Source organism: Schistocerca gregaria, chromosome 2, assembly GCF_023897955.1.
Source record: "Schistocerca gregaria isolate iqSchGreg1 chromosome 2, iqSchGreg1.2, whole genome shotgun sequence".
NCBI classification, from domain to species: Eukaryota; Metazoa; Arthropoda; class Insecta; order Orthoptera; family Acrididae; genus Schistocerca; species Schistocerca gregaria.
In genome coordinates, this window is record NC_064921.1 from 316,229,328 (window position 1) to 316,256,563 (window position 27,236).

Consider the following 27,236-nt stretch of genomic DNA (forward strand, 5'->3'; position numbering starts at 1 on the left):
CTAACGGTCTTATGGTATCATAGAATGGGTCATTTCTGGGCTTTGTGTCAATCGTGCTGCACATAAATGATCAAAGACTTCACGTAAACACACTACATGCTTCTGTAAATCCTTGAAGAACACGATGTTGTTTTCTAAATAGATCCTACATTGCTTTGTTTTAATTCCTTGTTATACAAAACCTAATAGGTGCTGGAAGGTTGCTGGCACTTTTATCATGACAATATTTATACAGAGTTGATGATGCAATTTTCGGATGGTCTAAATGCATTGCTTCTAAGTGATGATTCCCACTTTTTAGGTCCATATTTGCAAAACATTGACACTGGCCTAGATTAGTCTCTGTAATATTAGGCATAGGGCAGGTGTCTGTAACTGTTTTCTGGTTCAACTAACAGTAGCTGCACCAAACTTGTGTATGTTACTGCCATCTGATAAATTATTTTGCACAATGACAATAGATGTGAACAAGATGCTATTTCTCTCTTCTGTGATCCCTTCTTGCAGTAGAACTCCGTACACCTTTTTATAGACAGGCGATTCATTCCCAGTGGGAATATGATAAGTGGGCATAGCAGGCAGTGGTCCTGGAGGATCAAATAACTCAGTGTGTTCTTTCAATGGTCTCTCTACTTACTCCTTATCCTCTCCCTCTAGATGTGATACTTTCCGCCGCAATGCAGTTAAAAATGACAGACTTTCCCAGTGCTACATAAACTGACATGAAATCAATACCTATCTCATTCTCTTCCATCACTTCTGAGCTGGCTGTCAGAATATCATGTGACAGCCTCACTTCTTCAGAACTAAGGTTATGAATACTGATAGACACAACTCTGCTCCCCTAAAACTATGACAAACTATGTCACGTAAAACATTCTACATCTACACCTACATAGATACTCCGCAAGCCACCATACAGCATGTGGCAGAGCGTACCCTGTACCACTACTAGTTAGTTCAATTCCTCCACAATTCCACTCACAAATAGAGCAACGGAAAAATGACTGTCGATATGCCTCCGTATGAGCCCTAATTTCTCGTATCTTATCTTCTTGGCCCTTGCGCGCAGTGTATGTTGGTGGCAGTAGAATCATTCGGCAGTCAACTTCAAATGCCAGTTCTCGAAATTTTTTCCATACTGTTCCTCAAAAAGAAGGTCGGCTTCCCTCCAGGGATTTCCATTTGAGTTCCCAAAGCATCTCCATAACTTTTACGCATTTTTCGAATCTACCGGTAACAAATCTCTCAGCCCACCATTGAATTGTTTCATTGCCTTCTTTTAATCGAATCACAAACACTCAACCAGTACCCAAGAACAGGTCAAATCAAAACCCTATATGCAGTCTCCTTTATAGATGAGCCACACTTTTTAAAAATTCTCCCAATAAACTGAAGTTGACCATTCACCTTCCCCACCTCAGTCGTCACACACTCGTTCCATTTCGTACTACTTTGCAACGTTATGCCCAGATATTTCAACGACGTGCCTATGTCAAGCAGGATACTACTGATGCTGTATCCAAACATTAGGGGTTTGTTTTTCCTACTCATCCACATTAACTTACATTTTTCCACATTTAGAGCTAGCTACCATTCATCAGTCCACCTAGAAATTTTGTCCAAGTCATTGTGTATCCTCCCACAGCTACTCAACTTCTACACCTCATGCTACACCACAGCACCATCAGGGGGAAAAAAAAAAACAGATTACTGTCCACACTGTCCGCCAAATCATTTATGTATATAGAATATGACAGTGGTGCTATCATGCTTCTGTGTGGCATCTGATGATATCCTTGTCTTTGATGAATATTCACCATTGAGGACAACATGTTGGGTTCTATAACTTAAAAAGTCTTTGAGCCACTTACATCTGTGAACCAGCCTGCAGTTGGTCACCATGTCAAATACTTTCTGGAAATACAGAAACATGGAATCTTCTTGTCGTCGTTCATCCATAGTTTGCAGTATAACATATGAGAAAAGGACAAGCTGTTTTGCATGAGCCATGCTTTCTAAAAGGATGCTGATTCATGGAAATAAGCTTCTTGATCTCAAGAAAATCTATTATATTCAAACTAAGAATATGTTCAAGGATGCTGCAGCAAATTGACGTTAGGGATAGTGGTCAATAATTTTGCAGGTCCATTCTTTTATCCATTTTATACACATGAGTCACCTGCACTTGTTTCCAGTTGCTTAGGACTTTGTGCTGGATGAGGGATTCGGGATAAATGGAAGCTAGGTAAGAGGCCAGTACTGTAGAGTACTTTCTGTTGAACCGAGTTGGAATTTCATCCAGTCCTGGTGACTTATCCGCTTTCAAATCCTTCAGTTGTTCCTCTACACCAGGGATGCCTATTACCATGTTGGACTCGCATTCAGGAGGATGACTGTTTGAAAGTGCATCTAACCATCCAGATTTTGGTTTTCTGTGATTTCTGTGAATTGCTCCAGGCAAATGCTGGGATGGTTCCTTAGAAAGGGCATGGCTGATTTTCTTCCCCATCCTTAACACAATCAGGCTTGTGCTAAGTCTCTAATGACCTCAGTATTAATGGGACATTAAACCCAATCTGCCCTCCTTTTTCTTACTACATTGTCCATATGAGTGTTTGTCCATTGGCCAAATGGTGGAATGTTTGTGCATTTCTTGAATGTGCAATTTAAAACTTCAGGCTTTGCATCACTACCTTCAACTGCCACACCGGACTATTCAACAAGAGACTGGATGGAAGCCTGAGAGAGACTTAGTGATTTTACATAGAACCATAAAATACTCGCGTTCTCTGCCAGATCTTATGCTAAGGTATGACAGTGGTAATTGTTGTATTCTACGTGCATAGACTTTTTCATTGGTTCACGAATCTCCACTAACCATTGCTTCTTGTCATTTGTGCATTCTCTTTTAAACTGAGAGTGCAGCAGCCTCTGTTCCTATAGCATTTCCAGATTTCATTATTAGACCACAGTGGGTCTTTTCCATCCTTAATCCACTTACTTGGCACCTAACTCTCCAGACCACAATTTACAATCTATTTAAACTTTGTCCATAATTCCACTACATCCATCATACTGGAAGTAAGTGATGTCAGTTCATTGTCAAAGTGAGATGTTAGCAACTGCTTATCTACTCTGTCTAGCAGAAACACTCTCCTAGCCTTCTTGACTGATTTATTAAGTTTCTTAACCATAGTTGCTATAATGACATCATGATGACTAATCCCCTTTTCTATACTTAGGTTGTCAGTAAGGTCCAGTCTGTTCATAGCTACGAGCTCTAAGACACTTGTGTTGCATGTGAGCTGCCAAACTAGTTGCTTGAGACAGTTTTCAGAACACATGTTCAAATCACTACTGACCATATAATTTCTTTGAATGAGTGTATAATTCTCACAACAGAATCAAGCTGCCACTAAAAACTGCCAACAATTAACTTGGTTCCACTTACACCTGTTATATATGGCCAGATAGTTTCACTGTCGCACTCAACTTCGACCTCAATAGGGACGTTGTTCTTGTCAACTACAATGAATACTCCCCCTCCTATGGCCTCTAACCTGTCTTTCCGATATATTTTTCACAACTCGCTAAATAACTCAGAGCTTTCCACTTGGGGTTTCAGCCAGCTCTTGGTCACAAGAATAATCTGAGTGCGAGAACTTTCCTGGAGTGCAGTAAATTTGGGAACTTTGTTATGAATACTTCAACAGTTTACTGATAAAATTTTGACAGACGAAATGTCTGTACTCTTAACATGGTCTTATTTCCCTTGCTGTGTGTGTACTGGTGAATGCTTATCAGAATATCTCTAACTACCATCTGGCCTAAAAAAACCTTATGTGCACTCTGTAAGTACTCTGCTACTCGAGTAGCTGCTTCATTTGCGTAGTGCACACCTAACCTATCAAGAGGAGTCGTATGAATCCCCGCCCAATAATGCAGGTCTCGAAATCACCAGCCAAGACTGTCACAGAGTCAATGAAGCCTTTGTTTGGAAATCTCCACTCAGCTGCAAACCAGAGGACCACGATCAACTCTGTGAATAATGCTGCATATTGCAAGCCCTGCTTGCGCCCCATGCAAGAGGCCAGCAGCCTTCACCACTTGTACCAGCCACCTGTATGAACTGAGGATGGCCCCAGAACCCATCCGACAGATGGCATCAACCTGCACATTCGGTAGGCACAGGCAGGGCCACCTCCATATCTCGGACCAGGTCTCCTGGCACACATACCGAGTGTGCATTGGCTTTCTTTCCAGCCTGAATGCCATCTGTCTAAGGGCTCCATGTTATGCCTAACGTTGGAGCTCCTGATCACCAGTAAACCCCTCCCCTGTGTGCCTGCTCAGACCCTGCTGAAGGAGCAGCCACCTGTCCACTCACAGGGTGAATGGGAGAGGCCAATCTCCACATTGGCCCTCCACCTTGATTGATGCTAAAGCATTACCACCTGCTACTCACAATGCTATGAGGGTGGATCCACCATGTTGTGTGCACTAGAAGGTGCCCCAGCAATAGAGCCCATGGGCAAAATGAGCGGCACCTGAGGCATCCCACATGCACCAGATTCTCTGCCACTGCTGCACTGCAATGCAGCAGCCTCAAGACGACTGACCGTAGCAAAAAGCACATTCAGTTGTTAGTGAACTGTGGCCAGCTCCTCCTCTGTCTGCACATAGCATTCACACATCGTACCAAGTCTAAATGAAGAAGTAAACTATAAAAGCAGACAGAATCCTAGGTACATGATTTTCTACCCTGCTGATGTGTCGCCAATGGATGCTGATGCTTTAATGACCTACATAACTGGCTGTTCAGAAGAAATTAAAATTGTGCCACAGATAAGAAATGTACTACAAGGAAAACACAGGAAAAGATAAACACTTAACTTGCCTCTCTGTAGATGCGTATTAGCCAAGAGCTGGGGCCTGATATTGTGCTTTATATAATTCTTTATTTTCAAGCAGATGTTCACAAAAAGAATGAAGTGGCAGATCAGCTCCTACCCAAATTAACATTCCAGTATCTTTTTGGTATGCTATCCCGCAAGTTGACTGTAAAGAACATTGTATGCAGTTCAGCAGGTTTATCGGACATGCCGGTCCTTCCTTGTGACAGTGATGAATTTTCAGCTGCAAAACCAAGATGAAATGAAGTCATGACTTCATAGTGACAGTCAACAATAGGGAGAACTTCTGTACTCACCTGGATGATACTTCATCCCACTTGGAATCCTAGCACTGCCGAATTGAGTGGACCTACATGAAATCCACCTATGCCGCTTAACCTCCATCATGGCAGATTTAATTCTACTTCACCAAATAAACTCTTACTTGCCACCACTACTTGAGATCAAGTATCTAATAAGAATTTGCACAACTTTCCTTTCACCTAGTGAATCAGAGGTGACCTGGCTAACTTTTATTGCAAGTATTGTCTAGCAGACTTACTATTTCCTGCCCCTTTTAACAGTGGAGTAAGAGGTCTCTCTCACGACCATCTTCTTTTGTCTCTGCAAACTCTTGCATGTGCAGTTCCATTTGGAGTGTCCAAAATGTTTACATGGTTGATATTTCTACTCCCTACAATTGTAATTATTATGATCCTGACAACCACATTTAAAACATCTGATATCCATTGTTAAATGTCTTTTTTTCCCACAGTTTGGTGACCATATCAAATTCAGCTAATGCCACTACAATGTCTGCTGCTTCATTCAAAGTCTTTGGAAATGGAAAATGAATCCTATGTGACATTTCCAATGGTAATTCCAGCAAGAACGCATCAACAGGTGTCTGTTAGGTTTCTCCTGTCCCATTTTTGTGTTGCTAATTGTGTTGTCAGAAAGCCTTCCATACTATCAAGATCTTCCGAATTGTTTCAGATTTATATTTTATCGAGCACAGTCAGAATAAGTTAGAGGAATATTGCCCTTGGTATGGAAATCATAGGAGGTACAATTGTATTTGACAGATTTTGGTCGATAAATCATGGAGTATAAGTAGTCTGGAAAGAGTATTATGAAGTATAGAGGTTCGTGATTTTTAAAAGGAGAGGGGGGAGGGGCGGGGGATGTTTAGAAAACTGTATGAGATCTGATGACAGGAATTAGTGTATTATCAAAAATATATTCTAACAAAATTGTTTTATTGCATATTATCACTTTGATTATATTAAAAACAAAGATTCCAAGACTTACCAAGCGGGAAAGCGCCAGTAGATAGGCACAATGAATAAAACACACAAACACACACACAGAATTTCAAGCTTTCGCAACCTGCGGCTACTTCGTCAGGAAAGCGTTGAAAATTTTTAGGTTATGGTTTGTAAGTAAATTACGTATTATTGAGTATAATTAGGCAGGATAAAATGTATGGTAGATTACGGAAAAAGGGAAGATGAATACAAAGTAAAACTATTTGTACAAACAAAAAGAGAAAGTAAGATGATAGAGAAGATTTCGAAATGCAACAGATACAATAACAAATGTAATTGTTGGGTTCAAATTAATGATGATGTAAATAAAATAGAAAGAAACTTCCACATGGGAAAAATATATTAAAAACAAAGATTCCAAGACTTACCAAGCGGGAAAGTGCCGGTAGATAGGCACAATTAATAAAACACACAAACACACACACAGAAATTCGAGCTTTCGCAACCGGCGGGTGCTTCCTGACGAAGCAGCCGCCGGTTGCGAAAGCTCGAAATTCTGTGTGTGTGTTTGTGTGTTTTATTCATTGTGCCTATCTACCGGCACTTTCCCGCTTGGTAAGTCTTGGAATCTTTGTTTTTAATATATTTTTCCCATGTGGAAGTTTCTTTCTATTTTATTTATCACTTTGATTTGTCTTTTGCCCCTGAAGAAACAGAGGAATTGCGTGTAATAAAACAACTAAGTTATACAAAGTGATCTGTTATGATTTTTAAACTTTATTACATACAGCAACAGTGTGAATAGAATTAATGTGTATTTTGGAAGGAATGTAGAAGGAAACAAAAGTGGATCAGCTGCTTATATTAACATTTTGACAAGAACAAGCCAATTACTGTTTGATACTAAACGATATTGTGCCTAGGACAATTCAGAAAATAAAATATGTGAAATTTAGCTGAATAATATGAACGGAAGAGGGTACGAGGGAAAGCTTGCTATATCATTAACTTAAATATTAAACATGTGAACCAATCTGTAGGTAAATCATAGGATGTAGTTTATTGTTCGATTTTCTATTTTACACAGGTCACCAAAGCGCTCCATGCGCACGCCAACATCTCAGGCATTTGCTGAGAGCACAATCTCTGCAGTTCAAGCAGCTCTGCACAAATACCAGCTACAGATTCATGAACTACAGGTAAATGTTGTCATATAGTCACACACTGGTGATGACAGCTTCCTTTAGTCTTCTTTGTCACATCATATAATGTTCCTTCTCTTAGAGTATTCTAGCCAAGGGGTGTGTACTGTGCATAAACTTACGATGTTATATCTCCATCTATATTCTGTAACCACTATATGGTTTGTGACAGAAAATTCATATTGTATCAGATTTATTGCCTCCTTTCCTATTCTGTTTGCAGATTGTACGAGGCAAGACTCACTGTCATTACTTCTTGCATAGTCTTATTGTTGTGATTATTGTGCGAGATATATATAGGAAATAATATTTGAGGGCTGGTTTTGATGTGTGGACTCTCGGTATTTTGTGAGTGAGGCAACACATGACACACAACACTTTTCTGCAGTGTTTTCCACTGCAATTTTCTTAATCACTTGTACGACACTTTCACTCTGAGTAAAGGAAACTGAAACAGAGCATGCAGCTCTTCCAGGAATCTTCTCTTTCTGCTCTGTTAATTCAACGTAGTAAGAGTTGCAGACTATCAAACACATCTCAAGAATAGTTTAAGCAAGCATTTTGGAATATTTAACTTTTGTATATGAGTTATGCTTGTTAAGGATTCTTGTAATAAATGTGAATATCCTTTTAAAAAGGAACCAATCCAAAATGTGCCATAAAAAAATTCCTGGAAACTACAGGAAACGTAAATTTGAATAGCAGGACAGGGATCTGACCTGGCATCCTCCTATATGCAAATCAGCTGCCTAAACCACCGTGCCACCACAATCTGCTAAATTGGATAGAAGGTATCTTGTAAGACTTGTACATATCAGCACCATTAGCAAGTGCTCACAAGCAATTAGGTGTAAGAAATTTACAGCTTTAGCCAACAGCCATATTCAAAACAAAAAGAAAAGATATATAGTTTTTTTTGTCAGACTAGTACATGATAGTGTCATCAGCAAGTAAGTACTTGCTAATTAGTGTAGTATGAACTAGTCCTATTTGATACCTCATACATATTCCTTTTCTTTTGATTCTGAAGGTAGTTGTCAGCCAAAATCGACAAAGAGTTTGGTTTTTCCAGAATGAAACTAACATGGTGCAGTGGAATGTGGCTGTTTTCAATCTTCATGGCACATTAAAATTGTGCACCCGACTAGAATGTGAAACCAGAATACTGTCTTTCGTGGGCAACGTAGTGGAGGCCCACTATGGATATATCTCACGTTATTTGATTGGAGGGAGCGAATTGGTCAACTGTGTAGCATTGCGCCATCAGCACTGACACCACAGTACAAGCACTGGCAGTACACCAAGTGGACCTCCACTACCCTGTCCACATGTGGACAGAAATATTGGAAGGTATCAAGGCTGTTACAACTTGTGAAAGGTGTGCTACTCATGCATGACAGTGCACTCGTTCATGCCACTCTGCTAACTGTGGCTACTTTGGTCTCATTTAGAATATGAAATCTTTCCAGATCTGTTTTACTGGCCAGATCTAGCACCCACAAATTGCTTCCTGCTCCAAAGACTGAGGAAATTATTGCCAGGACAACATTTTGTCAGGGTGATGAGGTGATTTCCGCAGTGGAGAACTTTTTCCAGAGACGAACTAATGACTCGTACAATTATGGCATACAATAGGCTGTACATTGCTAGAAAAAATATGTAAACTTGAAATGGTCTTGTGCAGAGGACTAATAAATGTGCAAAAATTCAGAGTTCTAGCCTTTTATTTTCGTACATTATGAAAATGTTGAGGAATGTTTGGGTGACAGAATACTTACAAACCAGTTACAATATAGGCACTGTGAAATAAAAGCGGGGGGGAGGGGGGGGGGCGGAATATTGTGGCCATATTGCTTGCAATAATTTATTGTGAGTGGCTGGAGTTACAGCGTTCTGTGTGACTGGAAAAAGGCACAAGTCATTTCAACCTAAAAAAAGGTTGCAAGACTGTGATGTACATAGCTATAGATGTGTCTAACTCATATTAATAGGCTGTAGAATTATAAAAAATACTTTGAGCTCCCATGTGATGACTTTTCTAGAGACTGAGAAACTCTGAAGGAACTAACAATTATTCCAAAAGGATCAGTCATGTGAAAATGTTCTCTGTTCATTCACATTATCCAAATAGAAGACTGCATGTTGATGTAGGCGTTCTCAAAATAGTGTTATGGGATCACTATTGTACACAATATGTATTTAAATGACTTGGCATATTATGTCTATGGGTCTCTGTCGTTGTTTACTGATGACACAGTTACATAGAGGGAGATGACATCCATTGGAGAGTACTACAAATTGCAGAGTGTCTTGAAGGTGATCTGCACCTAGTGCAAAGATTATCATCTGCAATTCAGCAATGTAATGTAGTGGGTATAAATAGATGATAAGACCTGGTATTATTTGGCCATCATTCACCAGAATTGGTCATAACCACCAAGTATCTAGGAAGTATCTAGCAAGTGGGCTCTGCTAAATTCTTAGTTGTGTAAGTTGATAGCAAATTAAATTGTCCTGCCGTATCTTAGATCTGGCAAAAAGACTTCATTCTGCAACTTTTTCCTTCCAAATAATTGCATCATCTGCACACATAGATGCCATCAGAGCTGCGTCCTGTGGATTTTTCAATGCACTATCATCTTACAGCGTCATCTTTTGAGGTAATCAGCATGTGATGAAAAAGTTTTTCATCAATCAGAAGAGAGGTAAACACATCACGAGTGGTATTCATCCAAGACACTCTTGCAGAAATCTGTTCTGGAAACTACAGGTTTTTACAATGATGTCTTGGTATATATTCTCCCTTGTGTGTTCTGTTAATAAAACTTGCTCCCTTTCCAAAACCAGTTGTGCATATCATGGTTACAATATGAGCTCCAAAACAGGAGTTAAATAATAAACAGATGACCTTCGTCCTTGTACAGAAAGGATAAATTATTCAGGCCTGAAAGTTTTCAGCACTCTGCGTACAGACATAAAAAGTCTATGTCTTGAAACGTCTAAATTGAAAAGGAAAGTGAAAGAATATCTTTTGTGAGACTCATTCTACTCGGTGAATTTTTCATAAATTGGTGTGCATGTGTTTAGTTTTATTGTATAACTTAATTGTCCCATTTAATGCAAGGAAAAGGAAAGTGAAAGAATATCTTTTGTGAGACTCATTCTACTCTGTGAATTTTTCATAAATTGGTGTGCATGTGTTTAGTTTTATTGTATAACTTAATTGTCCCATTTAATGCAAGCATACTGGTAAATATGATTTTTTATCATAAATGGAATCATTTTGACGTTTAACTACAAGGATATTACTTAAGAGAATGTCTCATAGTGTGTACATAAATGTTATTTGTGATTTCTTGTTGTATTGTGTGTATCTTTTTTTTTTCGTGTATTATGATGTAACATTAGGTGGTATGCATACTATAATGAATCCACCATATTGTGAATGTTTCTATGGTATTTATTCCTCTAATGAGAGTGTTTAGAATAGCCCGTTTAAACAGTCCAGTAGTTGATCTGTAACTTGTGCATCTTGCTAGGTTTCTTGCTTATCTTACTTTTTCTCACATTCGCTGAGCAATACTAATGCTGCAGGGGTCCTGCTATTCAGTACCCTTGAACCGTGACATAGCTTCTCCCCCATGGTCTTCGATCCATCACGTCAAAGACGCTGAAAGAGACTTTCCTTATTCCAGGAGAAAAACACATTCTAAGAAGTTGAACTCAGTGTATTACCTGTAATGTACAATTCTAACTTCTCTTAATGAATTGACTATACATGCATTACATTCCAGTTAGATGATGTCATGTGACTGTTTCACACAAGACTCAGAACCAGAGTACAGTAAAATCTGAACAGCAATGCTGTAATGGTTTCTTTTCTGACATGGAGGTCACGTGCGCTTCATGCCTTTCCCTCGTGGTACCACAGAGCAAATGACACCATCCAGCAGGTAGAAGCGCCAGTCCACAGCCTGCATTGCCAATAGCACACAAATATTACAATTTCAATCTGCACAAACCATCAAAAAAGTCCCAAAAGTGGGATACTTCCTGCTTACTACCTACCTTTACCCATGAATATTTTTCATCGGCCAGTGGATATCAAGGATGTGGAATGTCTCCTATGAATGACATGTTACACCTCAATTGTATTCTACTGTATCCATTATTATAAAATTTAGAAGAAGTTAATGGGTGTAAATATTGTAAAAATGCAGACTCATTCCATATTCTAGAAACTTTAATGCCATTGGCATCAATGGAACCAACAATAAAAAAAAGCAACTAGAAGCAGGAATAAATGGCCAGATAAATTTAAGGCAGAATGACAACATAAATGTAGCCATGGGGCAATCAGGCGCCACACTCAGGTTTATTGGAGGAATCCTAATGGAATTCTTTGTGGGTTTTGGCCAACAGCTATCTTAAGAAAAATATGAAACATGTAGATATAAGGTATCTTGTCAGGTTAGTACATACCAGTACCATTGTCAAGTGCTTACTTGCTAGGGATACTGACATGTTCTGGTTTGTCTACAGTATATGTGTTCCTTTTCTGTGGCTATTGGCTAGACCAGTAAACTGTTTAAGTGTAACTACATGTTAGCATTTGCTAAAGGTACTGGTATGTACTAGTCTGTCAAGATACCTTGTATGTACAGGGTGACAGTTATTGAACTGTATGAAATAAACCTGTCATTACTCCTGAATGGTTTGCATTAGGATGTTTAAACTGCACGATTGTCCCCAGGACATGATGAAAATTAGTATGTGCATGATAATTTGGTTTAGCAACCAAGCCCACTTTTATTTGGATGGGTTTGTCAATAAGCAAAATTGGCACATTTGGGGGACTGAGAATCCACATGTCACCATCGAGAAGTCTCTTCGTCCTCAACTGGTGATTGTGTGGTGTGGAATATCCAGTCATGGAATAATTGGTGCGATATTCCTTGACTCCGCGGTGACTACCAAACGGTATGTAAAGGTTTTGAAAGAGGGTTTCATCCATTTTATCCAAAGTGACCCTAATTTTGAGAAGACATGGTTCATGCAAGACATAGCTCGACCCCATTGAAGCACGAGAGTATTTGATGTCGTGGATGAGCACCTCAGGGACTGCATTCTGGCCCCAGGGCACCCAGAGACCACTGGCATGGGCCTCATTGGGCACCATATTCTCTGGTTCTGAACACGTGCTACTCCTTTTTGTGGAGCTATGGTAAAGACAAGGTGTACAACAACCACCCCAAAATCATTGCTGAGCTTAAAACAACCACTTTGGAGGTCACTGACAGCAGTGATGTTCCAACACTTCAGCAGGTCATGCAGAATTTCACTATTTGTCAGCACCACATCATCGCTAATGATGGAAGGCATATCAAATGTGTCATAACCTAAATCCGAATACCTGTAGTGACAATTACACGTTTAATAAAGTCTGTGCAAGCCATAGTTTGTAACTAATTTATGTTTTTTCGTGTAATTCAATACTTATCACCTTGTATTTTTATCGAGCAAGGTGGTAAATACTGCCAACTTGCATTTAGGAGGACAACAATTCAGATTTCTGTCCAGCCACTCAAAGTTATATTTTCTGTGCTTTGCCTAATTGTCAAAGACAAATTATGGTTTGTTTCCCTTGAAAAGAACAGAGCCAGTTACCTTCACTATCCTTTCTCAGTCTGCACTACAGCTCTTTCGCTAATGATCTCATTGTCAATAGGACAGTAAATCCTAACTTTCCTTTCTCACTTCCATCCTTCCATATCTTTTTCTTTTGTTTTCTGCATCTGCATGGCTACTTTGCAATTCAGGTAGATGCTTCATCAAACCACATTCACACTATTTCTCTCCCATTCCACTCTCAAATAGCACATGGAAAAAGAACACACAAATCGTTCCATGCAGGCTCTAATTTATCTTATTTTATTACAATGATAATTTCTCTGTATGTAGATTTCTCCCTATGTAGATGGACGTCAACAAATATTTTTACATTCAGAAGAGAAAGTTCATGATTGAAATTTCATAAAAGATCTCCTCGCAATGAGAAATGTGATTGAAATTTCATAAAAAGATCTCCCCATAATGAAAAAGCCTTTGCTTTGATGATTGCCATCCCAATCGGCGCATCATATCCATGAAACTGTCCCCTATTTCATGATAGTATATAGCGATCTGCCCTTCTTCGAACTTTTTCCATGACCTCTATCAATCCTAACTGGTAAGGATTCCATAATGCGCAGTAATACTCTGGAAGAGGTCGGACAAGCATAGTGTAGGGAGTCTCGTTAGTAGATCTGTTGCACCTTCCAAGTGTTCTGCCAATAAAATGCAGCTTTTGTTTGCTTTCCCTACAACATTATCTACATGATCATTCCAGCTTAAGTGGCTTGTAACTGTAGTTCCTTTAGTTGTATTTACAACCTTTAAATTTGTGCAGTTTATCATGTAACCTAAATTTAATCAATTCCATTTAGTGTTACTGTGGATGACCTCACACTTTTTATTGTTTAGAATCAATTGCCACTCTTCACACCTGTAGATATCTTATCTAAATCATGTTGCAATTTGCATTTAGTTCTGAAGATGCCTGTTAACTGAAATCGATAAAGTTTTTAAGTGTTATTAATAAATTCCAGTTCAGACTAAACTGTTACATAAATGCTCCAATGATGTGGCCCTCTCCATAAATTTGTGTTTCGTGAAAACTTTGCAACATTATATTTTCTATACAGGGTGAGTCAAAAAGGACTTTACAACTTTGTAATGATACTGAAATTTATTGAGATGACTTACAGAACCAGCAGATATGTCATTTTGTAGCCAACAGCCACATCTTTTACATAAAGGTGTCTTTTTGGTGTGATGTGACTACCATTTGTGATGTGGCAAACATTCCACCGTTAATCAATTTCTTCCCACACTCATTGCAGCAAATCGAATTTAACTTGTGCATTGGCTGAGTATATTCTATTTTTCAGGTCAGCTAAATTGCCTGGTAGGGGAGGAACATACACACGGTCTGTAATGAAACATCAGAGAAAGAAATCCAATGGTGTCAAGTTTGGAGAGCGAGATGGCCAAGCGATTGGCCCTTCACAGGCAATCCACCAACCTGGAAAGTGATTATCGAGGAAACCTCAAACTTCCATGAGGAAATGAGGTGGTACACTGTCTTGCTGGTAATAAAAAGTTTTCAAGCAGATCCAGATACACAGTACCAGTGAAAGTTTCCTCCATGATGAAAAAGGGCCCATACTCTTTCATTCTGTAAAGTCACAAAACAGATTATCTATGGGGATGTCATAAACGTGTTTCAGCGTTGCATGTGGATCTCAACTTTGGGGCTGTCACAAATGTGTTCCAGGGTTGCATGTCAGTCTTCACTGTCCATGTTCTGCAGTCATGGGCGTTCACCATGCCACTATATGAAATGTTGACTCATCACTGAAAATGGTTGTATTCAGGGATGTCTCATTGCCCTCTATCCAGTGCAATGTTTCCCCACATAATTCCACATGAGCAACCTTAGCTGCATCACTTATGTGCTGTGCCATCAAAAATCTGTATAGTTTCAAGTATAAATGTCTTCACAGTACTTGCCAAACAGTCTTTTGTGGAATACCATCTCACACGATGCATGCCCTGTTGATTTTTATGGCCTGTGGTCAAAGCTCTCTCTATCCTGCACAATTTAATCATCAACAAGCAGGCATCCTGGTTATTTATCACATCGCAGTTAAAAACCCATCTCAACAATGTTAATGTACCAAGAGTAAATTTTAGGTCTACTTGGAGGTTCTTTGGCATACTGAGTGCAAAATTTAGACCGAACAGGTGTTGCAGATTTTGTTTCATGGAACCACACACACAGTGAGCAAGCCTCACACCAGTGAAATTAGCCACTCCTGGTGTCAAAATGTGGTACTGATTCACTGTGTAAATCAAACTTGAGGTTGTTTGCTACAAAATAACACATCTACTGATTCTGTATGTTATCTCAATAAATTTCCTTATCATTCCAAATATGTAAAGTCCTTTTGGCTCACCCAGTATTATTTGTCTGATAGCTGAATTTATATGTGCTACTATAGAGCTAAATGTTCCCAGGCAAATAAAGCTTTTCTCTAAAGATTCTCTTGTGTTTCCTGATGACACAGGTGAAGCTGCAGACAAGCAGAGAGCAGCTTATGACATGCAGAAAGCAGTGTGAAGCAGCTGAAGAAGCCCAAAATGTCCTGAATAGCCGTGTTTCGGAATTAACAGTGCAGTGGGACACTTGCCGAGCCCATGGAGCACAGCTACAGCAGGACAAGGACAGCCTTCAGCGTGCACTTGACGGTGTGCGAGCAGACAAGGCTGCTCTGGAAAGGGCTCGTCAGGATTTAACTGCTGCTGTGAGTGAACTTTAGTTTTTAATATTGTGTACTATAAGGAGAAACAAAACTGGCATTCTGCATGTCAGTATGTGGAATGTCAGATCCCTTAATTGGGCAGGTAGATTAGAAAATGGAAATGGATAGGTTAAAGTTAGATATAGTGGGAATTAGTGAAATTCGGTGGCAGGAGAAAAGGACTTCTGATCAGGTGAATACTGGATTATAAATACAAAATTAAATAACGGTAATGGAGGAGTAGGTTTAATAATGAATAAAAAAATTGGAATGCAGATAAACTACTGTGAACAGCATAGTGAACGCATTATTGTAGCCAAGATGGACATGAAGCCCGCATCCGCCACAGCAGTACAAATGTATGTGCCAACTAGCTCTGCAGATGATGAAGAGATTGAAGAAATGTGTGATGAGACAAAAGAAGTTATCCAGGTATTTAAGGAAGACACAAATTTAATAGTGACGGGGACTGAAATATGACAGTAGTAAAAGGAAGAGGATGAAAAATAGAAGGTGAATTTGGACTTGGAGAAAGGAAAGAAAGGGGAAACTGCCTGGTAGAATTTTGCACATCACAGCTAACACTTGGTTTAAGAATCATGAAAGGAGGTTGTATATGTGGAAGGGACTTTGAAACACCGGAAGGTTTCAGATTGGTTATATAATGGTAAGACAGAGATTTCGGAACCAGATTTTAAATTGTAAGACAATTCCAGGTGCAGATATGGACTATGACCACAATGCATTGGTCATGAACTGCAGATTAAAACTGAAGAAACTGCAAAAAGGTACGAATTTAAGGAGATGGCACCTGGATAAACTGGAGGTTTTTGAATGTTTCAGATAGAGCATTAGGGAACGATTGACAAGAACAGGAGAGTGGCAATGCAGTAGAAGAAGAATGGGTAGCTTTGAGAGATTAAATAGTGAAGGCAGCAGAGGTGTGTAGGTAAAAAGATGAGGGCTAGTAGAAATCCATGGGTAACACAAGAGATATTGAATTTAATTGATGGAAGGAGAAAATATAAAAATTCAGTAAATGAAGGAGGCAAAGTGGAATGTAAACATATAAAAAATGAGATCAACAGGAATTTCAAAGTGGCTAAGCAAGAATGGCTAGAGGACAAATGTAAGGATTTAGAAGCACTTATCACTAGGGGAAAGATATATGCCACCTACAGGAACAGTAAAGAGAACCTTGGAGAAAAGAGAACCACATGTATGAATTGCAAGAGCTCAGATGGAAAACCAGTCCTAAGCAAAGAAGGGAAAGCCAAAAGGTGGAAGGAGTATATAGAGGGTCTGTACAAAGAAAACATACTTGAGGGCAATATAATGGAAATGGAAGAGGACGTAGATGAAGATGAGATGGAAGATATGATACTGTGTGAAGAATTTGACAGTGCACTCAAAGTCCTAAGTCGAAACAAGGCCCTGACAGTAGACAGTGTTCTGTTAGAGCTGATAGCCTTGATAGAGCCAGCCATGACAAAACTCTTCTATTTAGTGAGCAAGATACAGACAAAATACACTCAGACTTAAAGAAGAATATAATATTCCATCTCCAAAGAAAGCAGATGCTGACAGGTTTTAAAATTCTATTTACATTTTGTACAGAGACCAGATGGCAATTGTAAGAATCGAGGGGCATGAAAGGGAAGCAGTGGTTGGGGAGGAAGTGAGACAAGGTTGTAGCTATCCTCGATGGTATTCAATCTGTACATTGAGCAAGCAGTAAAGGAAACAAAAGAAAAATTTGGAGTAGAAATGAAAGCCCAGAGAGAAGAAATAAAAGCTTTGAGGTTTGTCGATGACAATGTAATTCTGTCAGAGACAGCAAAGGGTTTGGAAGAGCAGTTGAACAGAATGGACAGTATCTTGAAAAGAGGATGTAAGATGAATATCAACAAAAGCAAAACAAGGATAGTGGAATGTAGTCAGATTAAATCAAGTGATGCTGAGGGAATTAGATTAGGAAATTACACTCTTAAATTAGTAGAATGAGATTTTCACTCTGCAGCGGAGTGTGAGCTGATATGAAACTTCCTGGCAGATTAAAACTGTGTACTGGACGAAGATTCGAACTCGGGACCTTTGCCTTTCGCGGACAAGTGCTCTACCGAACTCACGTCTCGATCTGGCACACAGTTTTTATCTGCTGGGAAGTTTCACTTAAAGCAATAGATGAGTTTTACTATTTGGCCAGTAAAATAATTGATGATGATGATGATGGTCAAAATAGAGAGCATATAAAATGTTGACAGGCAACGCCAAGAAGAGAAATTTGGTAATATGAAGTATGGATTTAAGCGTCAGGAAGCGTTTCTGAAATTATTTGTATGGAGTGTAGCCATCGATGAAAGTGTAATAGTTTCTACAAGAATAGAACGCTAGCTTTTGAAAGTGTGAAGCTACAGAAGAATGCTGAAGATTAGATGCCTGGATCGTGTAACTAATGAGGAGATAGTGAATAGAATTTGGGAGAAAAGAAATTTGTGGCACAACCTGACAAGAAGGAATCATTTGGTAGCACACATTATGACACATCAAGGGCTTACCAATTTAGTACTGGAGAAAAGTGAGGGGTTAAAAACCATAACAGAGACAAAGAGAAGAATACAATTAGCAGATTCAGAAATATGTAAGTTGCAGTAGTTACTTGAAAATGAAGAGGGTTGCACAAGATAGAGTAGCATGGAGAGCTGCATCAAACCAGTCTTCAGAATGAAGACCATAACAACAACAACATAAACATACTAAACTAACCAAAAAGAAATATCTTCTGTGTGTGTGCTTTATTTTAATTTCTCAGATGCACAAGACAATATTATAAAGCATTTACTGATAAATTAAAAAAGGCTTTGTCATCAATTTCCAAATCAGCCAAGGCTTGAACAGGGATTATTGAAAGTAAAGGTAACTGGATTTGAATATTATTTTGCTCACAGCTTAAAAAAATTCTCTGCTGAAATATGGTTTCCAGTTATTTTCGTAGTCATTGCTCACATACTTATATTCATGTTGTTTTGTTTCCATAATGAATTTTCTATCTGCAGCAGAGTATATGCTGATTTGAAAACTTCCTGACAGATTAAAACTGTGTACTGGAGCAGGGCCAAACCTGGCACCTTTGTCTTTCATGGCCAAGTTCTCTACCGACTAGACTATCTAACAAGGGAAACTCTGCATTGCCCCCTTCCTCCCATACCCTCCCCTGTCCCTCAAATATAGTGGTAAGGGGGCCCAGTGGACAGCCCATCAAAAACTGAAGACTGATCAAGCATGAAAACAGGAAAAAGGTGTCCTGGACTGTGAGAAAAAAAGGAAGCAAAAAAGAAACAGTGAATGATCCGAGAACAAGAAGTGGGTATAGAGCTACCAGCACAACAAATGGCGTCATGGTTAGGTGGTTACAGTGTTGGAATGCCAAGCAGGTGAGCCATGTTCAAACCTCCCTCATGCCAATTTACTTATTTTGTTTTTTTCACTGTTTGCTTTATTAAAGTCTGTGTTGTGGTTTAATGTCTGTTTGCAACAACGAGCTGTAAAGTAGGGAGATACAATGACTGTTCATTCTGCACAACTACTCTATTAGCAGCCTAAAGCAAGTGGTTTTCAAACGGGAACTGCAAATGTTTGATGACAAGGTGACAAGTCATCCAAATCATCCACTGGAAAACTCATCTGTTGTGTCATACACAGCATTGTGACAGCACACTCATCATATGATAGTAATCTCTTATCAATGCATCTAACTAGTACACCTGATGAATGAGTGAAATATGCCTCCTTGCCCAATATAAGTGTTCGTATGAATGTCAATGTGATCACTCCAAAGGAAATGATGAAAAAATAATACTTTCCCCACATAATCTGCAACAAATGAACAATCACACAGTTTCTCTGTGCATTGTCAGATCATACGTTTTTAACATTTTGGAAGTCTTAACTGTTTAATTCCTTTGTTGTAACATATTTCACACATGTTTATTTATGGTTTTCATTCCTGTGAGACATCTATGTGGTTTCTCGTCTGCTGTCATTATTCATCATATTTACTTGTGACGGTAACATCTTCTTATCACATGACTCCTATTCTATAACAAATGTATGGTATGACAAGTGCCAAGACTACAGAAAGAGAACAAACACTTCAGTGACTGGACAGACATTCCATAATGTTGTGGAAAAATAAATAAATAAATGGCACAAGGGAGTTCTGAAAACGGCTCAACTGCTTGGCAGTCCAACACCATGACCACTTACCCATGGTGCCGTTATTGCATCATGTTGCTCTTTATAGAATTTCTTGTGCGTGGACAGTTCACTGTTTCTGTTTTTTTACCCGCCACTGATCAGTACACTTTCCTCCTGTTTTCATGCTTGATCTGTGTTTAGTTTTTGATGGGCTATCCACTGGGGCCTCTTACCACTAAATATGAGGCGGGGTGCGGTGGGGAGTTTGTCTTGTAAGCACAACTCATGACCTCCTGTTACAATGTTATTTCCACTACTACCTCTCTACTTCCTTACAAGCTTTACAGAAGTTCTCCTGCATTCTTTGTGGGACTAGTAGTCTTGGAAGAAATGATATAGCTGTGGAAGAGCTAGCCGCAGGTTTCAGATTTGAGTCCCAGTCAGGTATACAGCTCTAATCTGCCAGGTAGTTTCAAATCAGTGCACACACTCTGCTGTAGAACGAAAATTTAATTCCGGAGGAATCCCCTGAACTGTGGCAGCCTTCGCTCTGCTATACCCTTTCTTCCAGTTCTGCAAGGCATGCAGGAGAACATCTGTGAGATTAATAAGTGGCAGAAAGGTACTGGCAAAAGTAAATATGCGAGGCTGGGTCATGAGTCATGCTTGGATAGCTCAATTGATAGAGCACTTAGCTGTGCAGGGCAAAGGACCCAGGATCGATTCACAGCCTGGCATACAGTTTTGTTCTCCAAGGAAATTTCATGTTGTTTTGTATTTAGACAAAGATCTCGCACAATAGTTTTTATACACCTGAAGATGCCATGAAGACATTCGGGAATCAGTTGCTTTAATAAAAGGATATAATTAGGAGTAATTAATGGATTGTAATTGCTGAGATTCCAAAACTACTACACTTTATATTATGTAGAGGGCAATTGTCAGGCTCTAGGTACTGATTGCCAAAATGAACAGTTGTTGAGAAGCAATTGAAAGAAGGAGATGTAATTAAAAAAGGAAATATTAATTTTAAAATGTTTAAACCAATAGAATGAAAGAATAAAAAAGAAATAAAAAAATTAACATAGGATAATTCATTGTTAGCAAGACCTACTAGGAAAAATGAAGATTTGAGTATTTAGATACATAAAACTAAAAGTAAAGCCAGTGTGGACAAGAGCAAAAGACAGAAGAAATAAAGGGCAGAAATGCATAAAAAAAGAATGGAAGGAAATAAGAATCTAAAACAAATGGTGACTAGTAAAATCCTGGTGGAAAACGAAAATAATAACCTAGTATGGTTGGAAGAACTGTTTCCCAACTACAGATTTCAGAGACTTTAGTCTCAATAGGACACAGGTGGGGAAAGGGGTCAGGGTTCTGGAAATTACCCCAGTACCTTAATAATAATGTTGCTAAGTGTGTGCAGCTATGTGCTGCTTTGTGTTTGCAGTATGACGATAATTGTGGCTTGCCAGTATAGAGTGACTGTCAGTTTTGATTCACCCCTACTGAGCATTTTTTGGCAAAAGAGCAAATACTACACCTGAACTTGCAGTTGAGAAGGTAGGTCACTGAGTGCTTCTGTATGTGACACTCGTTTCCGCAGGAGGATGATTATAAGGGTTACTAGATGTCCTGTGTACTCTCTGACCAAATATCTAAGAGTGTTAGATGAGATCTCAGTTCCCATTTCTGCAAGAGTACAATTGTGTCATGAGAAAGTCTTTGTGTACTTTGAACAAAAATATAAGACTGTTAGCTGAGGTGTCACATTCCATTTCTCATTTATATGTCGCTACTGCTCAATGCCTCCACATGCAGTAGTAGTTTTCTTTAGTCACTCTATTGTTTTCAAGTAATCAGTACCACAACGTATAGCTTGGAATAACCCATATCATATTTTGGGCACTAACATTCATCTTATGTCACTATATATTTTGCCTAACTCCCTGTTCACTACTGTCCATATCACTGCTCTCACACAAATAAACCTAACATCCTGTCTTTTACTACTGCTAAAAACTTGTGTCCTTAATGTTTATTATATTACAAAATCAGGACGTTATTCATCATGGTTTAGATAAATTTTATTTTGATTCAGCGTCGCATGTGAGAGGAATACTTGAAATTAACTCAAGGATACAGCTGTGGACACCATGAGAACAATATTGTCACTCTACTTGAAATTGGTTTTCCTAGAGTTGAAAGGAATTACAGCTGGCTCCACTTAAAATGACAAGAAATATCTTTTCCCTCTCTCCATATAATGAGCACACATCACTTAGTTGTCCAGAAAAGCTTAAGTCAGTTATAAGCTATTTAGTTAATTTGATTTTCTTTAAATTCCATGTCATTTTCCAGCTGGTTGACATCCATCCACCCCATAGAATGTTAGCTTCACATATCTGTTCACATCGGAACCAGCAAGAAGCAGTATCTTCATGTTTTTACTTTCCACTCATTCCATATTAAACTCTCTCCCATCTGTGTTTTAAGTAGTCATAGGTAAAGTATTTCATAATACAACTGACTTATCGGTCCTTTTGAACTTTACCCATTCTGCGTTTGGGAATTGTTGCTCTTGTACACAGTAACATTCGAGCTTGAACTTACGGTTCCCCATCTGACTCTGATTTACTTCTATTTTGCTGTTAAATACACTTGTGGAAAATGAATAACTGCTAGCAGTGACCCAAATTAATGAAGTTTTTTCACATGATATGCAGGTTGTGTACTGTGTACAATCGTAATCAAGGGTCATACTCCAGTGGACAGATTTTTTAATAACAATTTCAGTGTCTTGTATAGCCTGTTGTGTATACAGTGTGGGTTGTGGTGTACAGTCCAAAAACTGATTTGATGCAGCTCTCCACACTAGTCTATCCTGTGCAAGTCTCATCATCTCTGCATAACTTTGAAATCTATGTCCATTTAAATCTGCTCATAAAAATCAAGCCTTCATCGTCCTCTACAATTTTTACCCCTCATTCTACCCTCCATTACCAAATTAACTGTTCCTAGATGCCCCAGGATGCATCCCATGTACCTTTCATTTCTTTTAATCAAGTTTTGCCATAAATTACTTTTCTCCTCAATTCAATACAGTAACTTATCATTACTGCTTGATCTACCAATCTAATATTTAGTGTCTACAATTATATACCTATTCTACACCCCACTGTATGGTATATATCAGAGAATGCCTTGTACAACACTTTGTAAATGGAGCAAGGGAAAAATGACTGTTTGTGTGCCATTGTACAAGTACTGATTTCTCTTATCTTTTACTCGCCGTATGTTGATTGAAGTAGAATTATTCTACAGTCTGTCGCAAATGCTGGTTCTCTAAACTTTCTCAACTGTTTTTTATGGAAAGAACATCTTTCCTCCAGGGATTACCATTTAAGTTCACAGAGCATTTCTGTAATACTCATGCTGACTAACCTACTGGGAGCAAATCTAGCAACATACCTCAACATTTCTTCAATGTTTTCCTTTAATCCGATGTGGTGTTGACTGCAAAAACTTGAGCATTTCTTAACAATGGGTCGAACAAGTGTTCTGTATGCACTTACCTTTGCTTATGAGCTCTAATTTACTACAGTGCTCCCAATAAATCAAAGTCAGACAATTCACTTTTCATACAACCAATTTTATGCTTTGCAACGTTACACCTAGATATTTAATCAATATGACTGTGTCACACAGCACCCTACTAATAGTGTATTTGAACAATAAAGAATTGTTTTTCTTACTCATCTGCATCAGCATATATTTATCCACATTTACAGCAAGCAGCCATGTATCACACAAGATAGAAACTATATCGAAGTCTATCTGTATCCTCGTGCAGCCACTTTTCCATATACTACAGCTTCACTGTCAAACAGTCACAAACTGCCACTCACCCTATCTGACAAATTATTTATTTGTATAGAAAATAAGAGCAGCCCTATCACACTTTACTGGGGCACTCCTGATGACACCTTTGTTTATGAATGACACTTGCAGGCTTGGAAAATACAGTGTGTCCGTAACTAAAGTTCCAGTTTCAAAACACTGTAGAGAGAGAACCGTTGCTAAGGATGATGTCAAATCAGAATGAATATTATTGATGCAGGGGGAAATGTCATGGAACTTAAAGAAACTTAGCATAAATTTTACTAATAGATGGCACTGTAAGTGAATTAATGTAAATAATGTCAGCTACAAATGGCAGATGCATCATAGTGTGATGGCTATGGCTTGAATTGCACATTACACCATCCATACCGTTCAATGTGCATGACTGGACAAGTTCAGCAGTTAGCACTTGTGGCACTGTTAGTTAGGTAAGCCCATCCACCACGCCAAGGTCATGCCACATCGGACGGGAAAAATCGGGTTTTAATTGCCCTGAGGTCAAAAACTGCATAACAAACAAAATAACATCAGTTTTTAACTGTCTTGCAGCCAAAAACCACATAAAAATCAAAATTACTCTGGTTTCTAATTTTCATGAGAGTGGCATAAGACATGTTCAATATGCTATCCATTGTTTTCTGCCAGAAGTTGAAATCGAGAAATGGCACGTTCCATAACAGATCCATGTGTCTTGGGGGTCACATTAAGAATGTGTTACCCAGTACATGCTTCAGTTCAGGTACATTCATAATAAGGGTACTGAACACATCATCTTTCTGGTAAACCCCCAGATAGAAGTCAAACAGATTAAGAGAGCAGGGGATCTGGATGGCCAGGCTGTAGGTAAATGACAGGTGATAATTACAGCATTGCAGAAGGATTCCCACTTGATCTTGACTTTTGCCTAGTTTTTCCTCTGACGCTTTCACTATTTCATCTATTAAAACTACCCAATCATCTTCTTTTATGTCCATATCTGATCAGGGAGATGCTGTGCAGTGTAAGATCTGGTTTCACGTATTCTTCCATGGGCCTTAAACAAAATGTTAGCAATGATTAAAGTGTGCTCTGCACAAAATTCCGTAAGGTTGCCACCTCTTTCATTTCTTTCTCGCAGTCCATGTTCTACTATTTTCCTTCTCTTACTCTTCGTACTGAGGTGGTAGGGCAGTGGTTTTGGTTGGGAGCAGTAAGGTGCTGATGCGTGTTATTTTACTTAATTTTAACATGAGTTAATTTTTATTCGCTCTTTTGTGTTAAAATCATCAAAACAAAACAGTGCCTCCAGAATTCGAAGTTAAACAATCCACTATACTCAGTTAATAAAACTTCATGGATTAACCCAGAGACCAATCTCATTACTAAAGGTCAAGCATTCTCATACAGGTATTACATAGCTCCTGTTCTTTACATCCACATAAAAGCAATAAAAGCGTAATTGAAACCCACATTAGGGATGACAAAGTAAATCCTCAGGTACCCTGAAGAAACAAATGTATATACCTCATTGCTTTTAGTGATTTTGCCAGTTACAAGAAAGCAGGAAACTAAATCAGATTTACACTGAAAGTTATTTCAACAATCAAAGGCAGGTTGAGCAAACTAAGTCTTAACCTTCAACATTTAACCTAAAGACTACCCAAGGTTACACAAAACAATGAATGAATACCAAAATTTTACGATATGTGATTTACACTCTTTTACAATTTATGTCGTTCTGTGCAGTTTCACATGCCTCTGGTTTGGTTAGCCATGATCCCAATCTTTTGCTTCTCAGATTGTGGGGTAGGGTATGCACCCCTTTCCCAGTCCCATCAAGGAGTAGTAATCAAATAAAGTCAGTGGCTCTGGGGAGCTTACATAAGATGCAACCTTAAACAGAAATGGCAACCATTGCACATCAGTACTCAAAAAAATTGATGTACCATTTCAATACACATAAAGAAGTGCTCCAACGAAAACACTCTCCATAGTAACCTAAAACAATTACCGATTATCAGCCACTTTTTAGCACTTCACAGTTGTTAACCATTACCTTTTTCATGACTGAACATTGCCTCAAGAACATACTTATGTAAGAATAGATTAAACAACGGTGAGTAAAGAGGTGTATAGTATACATACACCTCTTTACTTCTGTATGCATCCTCTTTGGTTTGAAGCTGGCACAGTACCTACAGTAGAATATCTTTGGCTTCCCTCTGACAACCATGTCTCCATCCTTGCTACCTTCCCTGTTTTCCTTTCCCTGTTGCTTCATAACCTGGGTTGTGAGTAACTAAATCCACTTTCCCTTCTTCCCTTTCTTTCCCCTCTCTCCTCTCTGATGAAGGAACATTTATTCCGAAAGCTAGGAACTTAAATTTTCGGTTGTTTTTTGTGTTTCTATCGGCTGTACTGAGCTGAGGTAAGTACTGGCCAGCCCCTCTATCTCTTTGTTAGTAATTGTAATACACATAATAGGCAGTTATGGGTAGCTCATGTTATCACTAATGTTGTGCATAACATTTATTTTACCAAATAGCATAACATATCTTAATTGAGAGGCACTTCAAAAGTTCGACACACTAGCCAGTAACGGACTTGATAACAGCACGCACAAAATGGTAAACAACCAGTGCAAGATTTGTCACACAAGACATGTCCTTACAGCTGACCCTAAGGATCAAAAGTGTGCGTCATTATTTAAAACTTCAATTTAAAAAATTATACTGCCACCCAAGGCATCACACTGTTCAACCAAAGTGGCCATGACAGCTAGAAGTACAGCTCTGTATTGCAATGCTTACATCAGGGAGCCTAATGCCACGGGCACTCACTTGCCAGCCTTAACAAGAGAAGCAAAGCTAACAGCACCAGCTAAGTTAAAAGTCTGGCCTTATTTACCAACAACATCTCTCTTAAGTAAACAAAGACCAATATAGATATAATAGAGGCAAACATTCCATGTGGGAAAAACAAAGGTGATGTGACTTACCAAATGAAAGCGCTGGCAGGTCGATAGATACACAAACAAACACAAGCATGCACACAAAATCCAAGCTTTCGCAACCAATGGTTGCTTCATCAGGAAAGAGGGAAGGAGAGGGAAAGACGAAAGGATGTGGATTTTAAGGGAGAGGGTAAGGATTCATTGCAATCCCAGGAGCAGAAACACTTACCATATTTACCCGAGTCTAAGCCGCACTCGAATCTAAGCCGCACCTGAAAAATAAGACTCGAAATAAAGGGGAAAAAAAAATCACGAATCTAAGCCGCACATGAAATTTGAGACTCGAAATTCAAGGGGAGAGAAAAGTTTTAGGCCGCACCTCCAATTCGAAACAAAGTTGGTCCATTGAAATATGAAACACAATTTAGGTCGAA

General features: G+C 38.9%; 1 protein-coding gene across 1 annotated transcript in view; it reads left to right on the plus strand.

Annotated features, from left to right (window-relative positions):
• Positions 1-27,236, plus strand: part of LOC126336939 (rootletin) — a 409,210-nt gene that overhangs the window by 220,088 nt on the left and 161,886 nt on the right. Inside the window, exons 9-10 of the mRNA XM_050001116.1 lie at positions 7,251-7,362; positions 15,534-15,770. Of these exons, the coding sequence (XP_049857073.1) occupies positions 7,251-7,362; positions 15,534-15,770 (349 nt within the window). The remainder of the gene's footprint in view (positions 1-7,250; positions 7,363-15,533; positions 15,771-27,236) is intronic.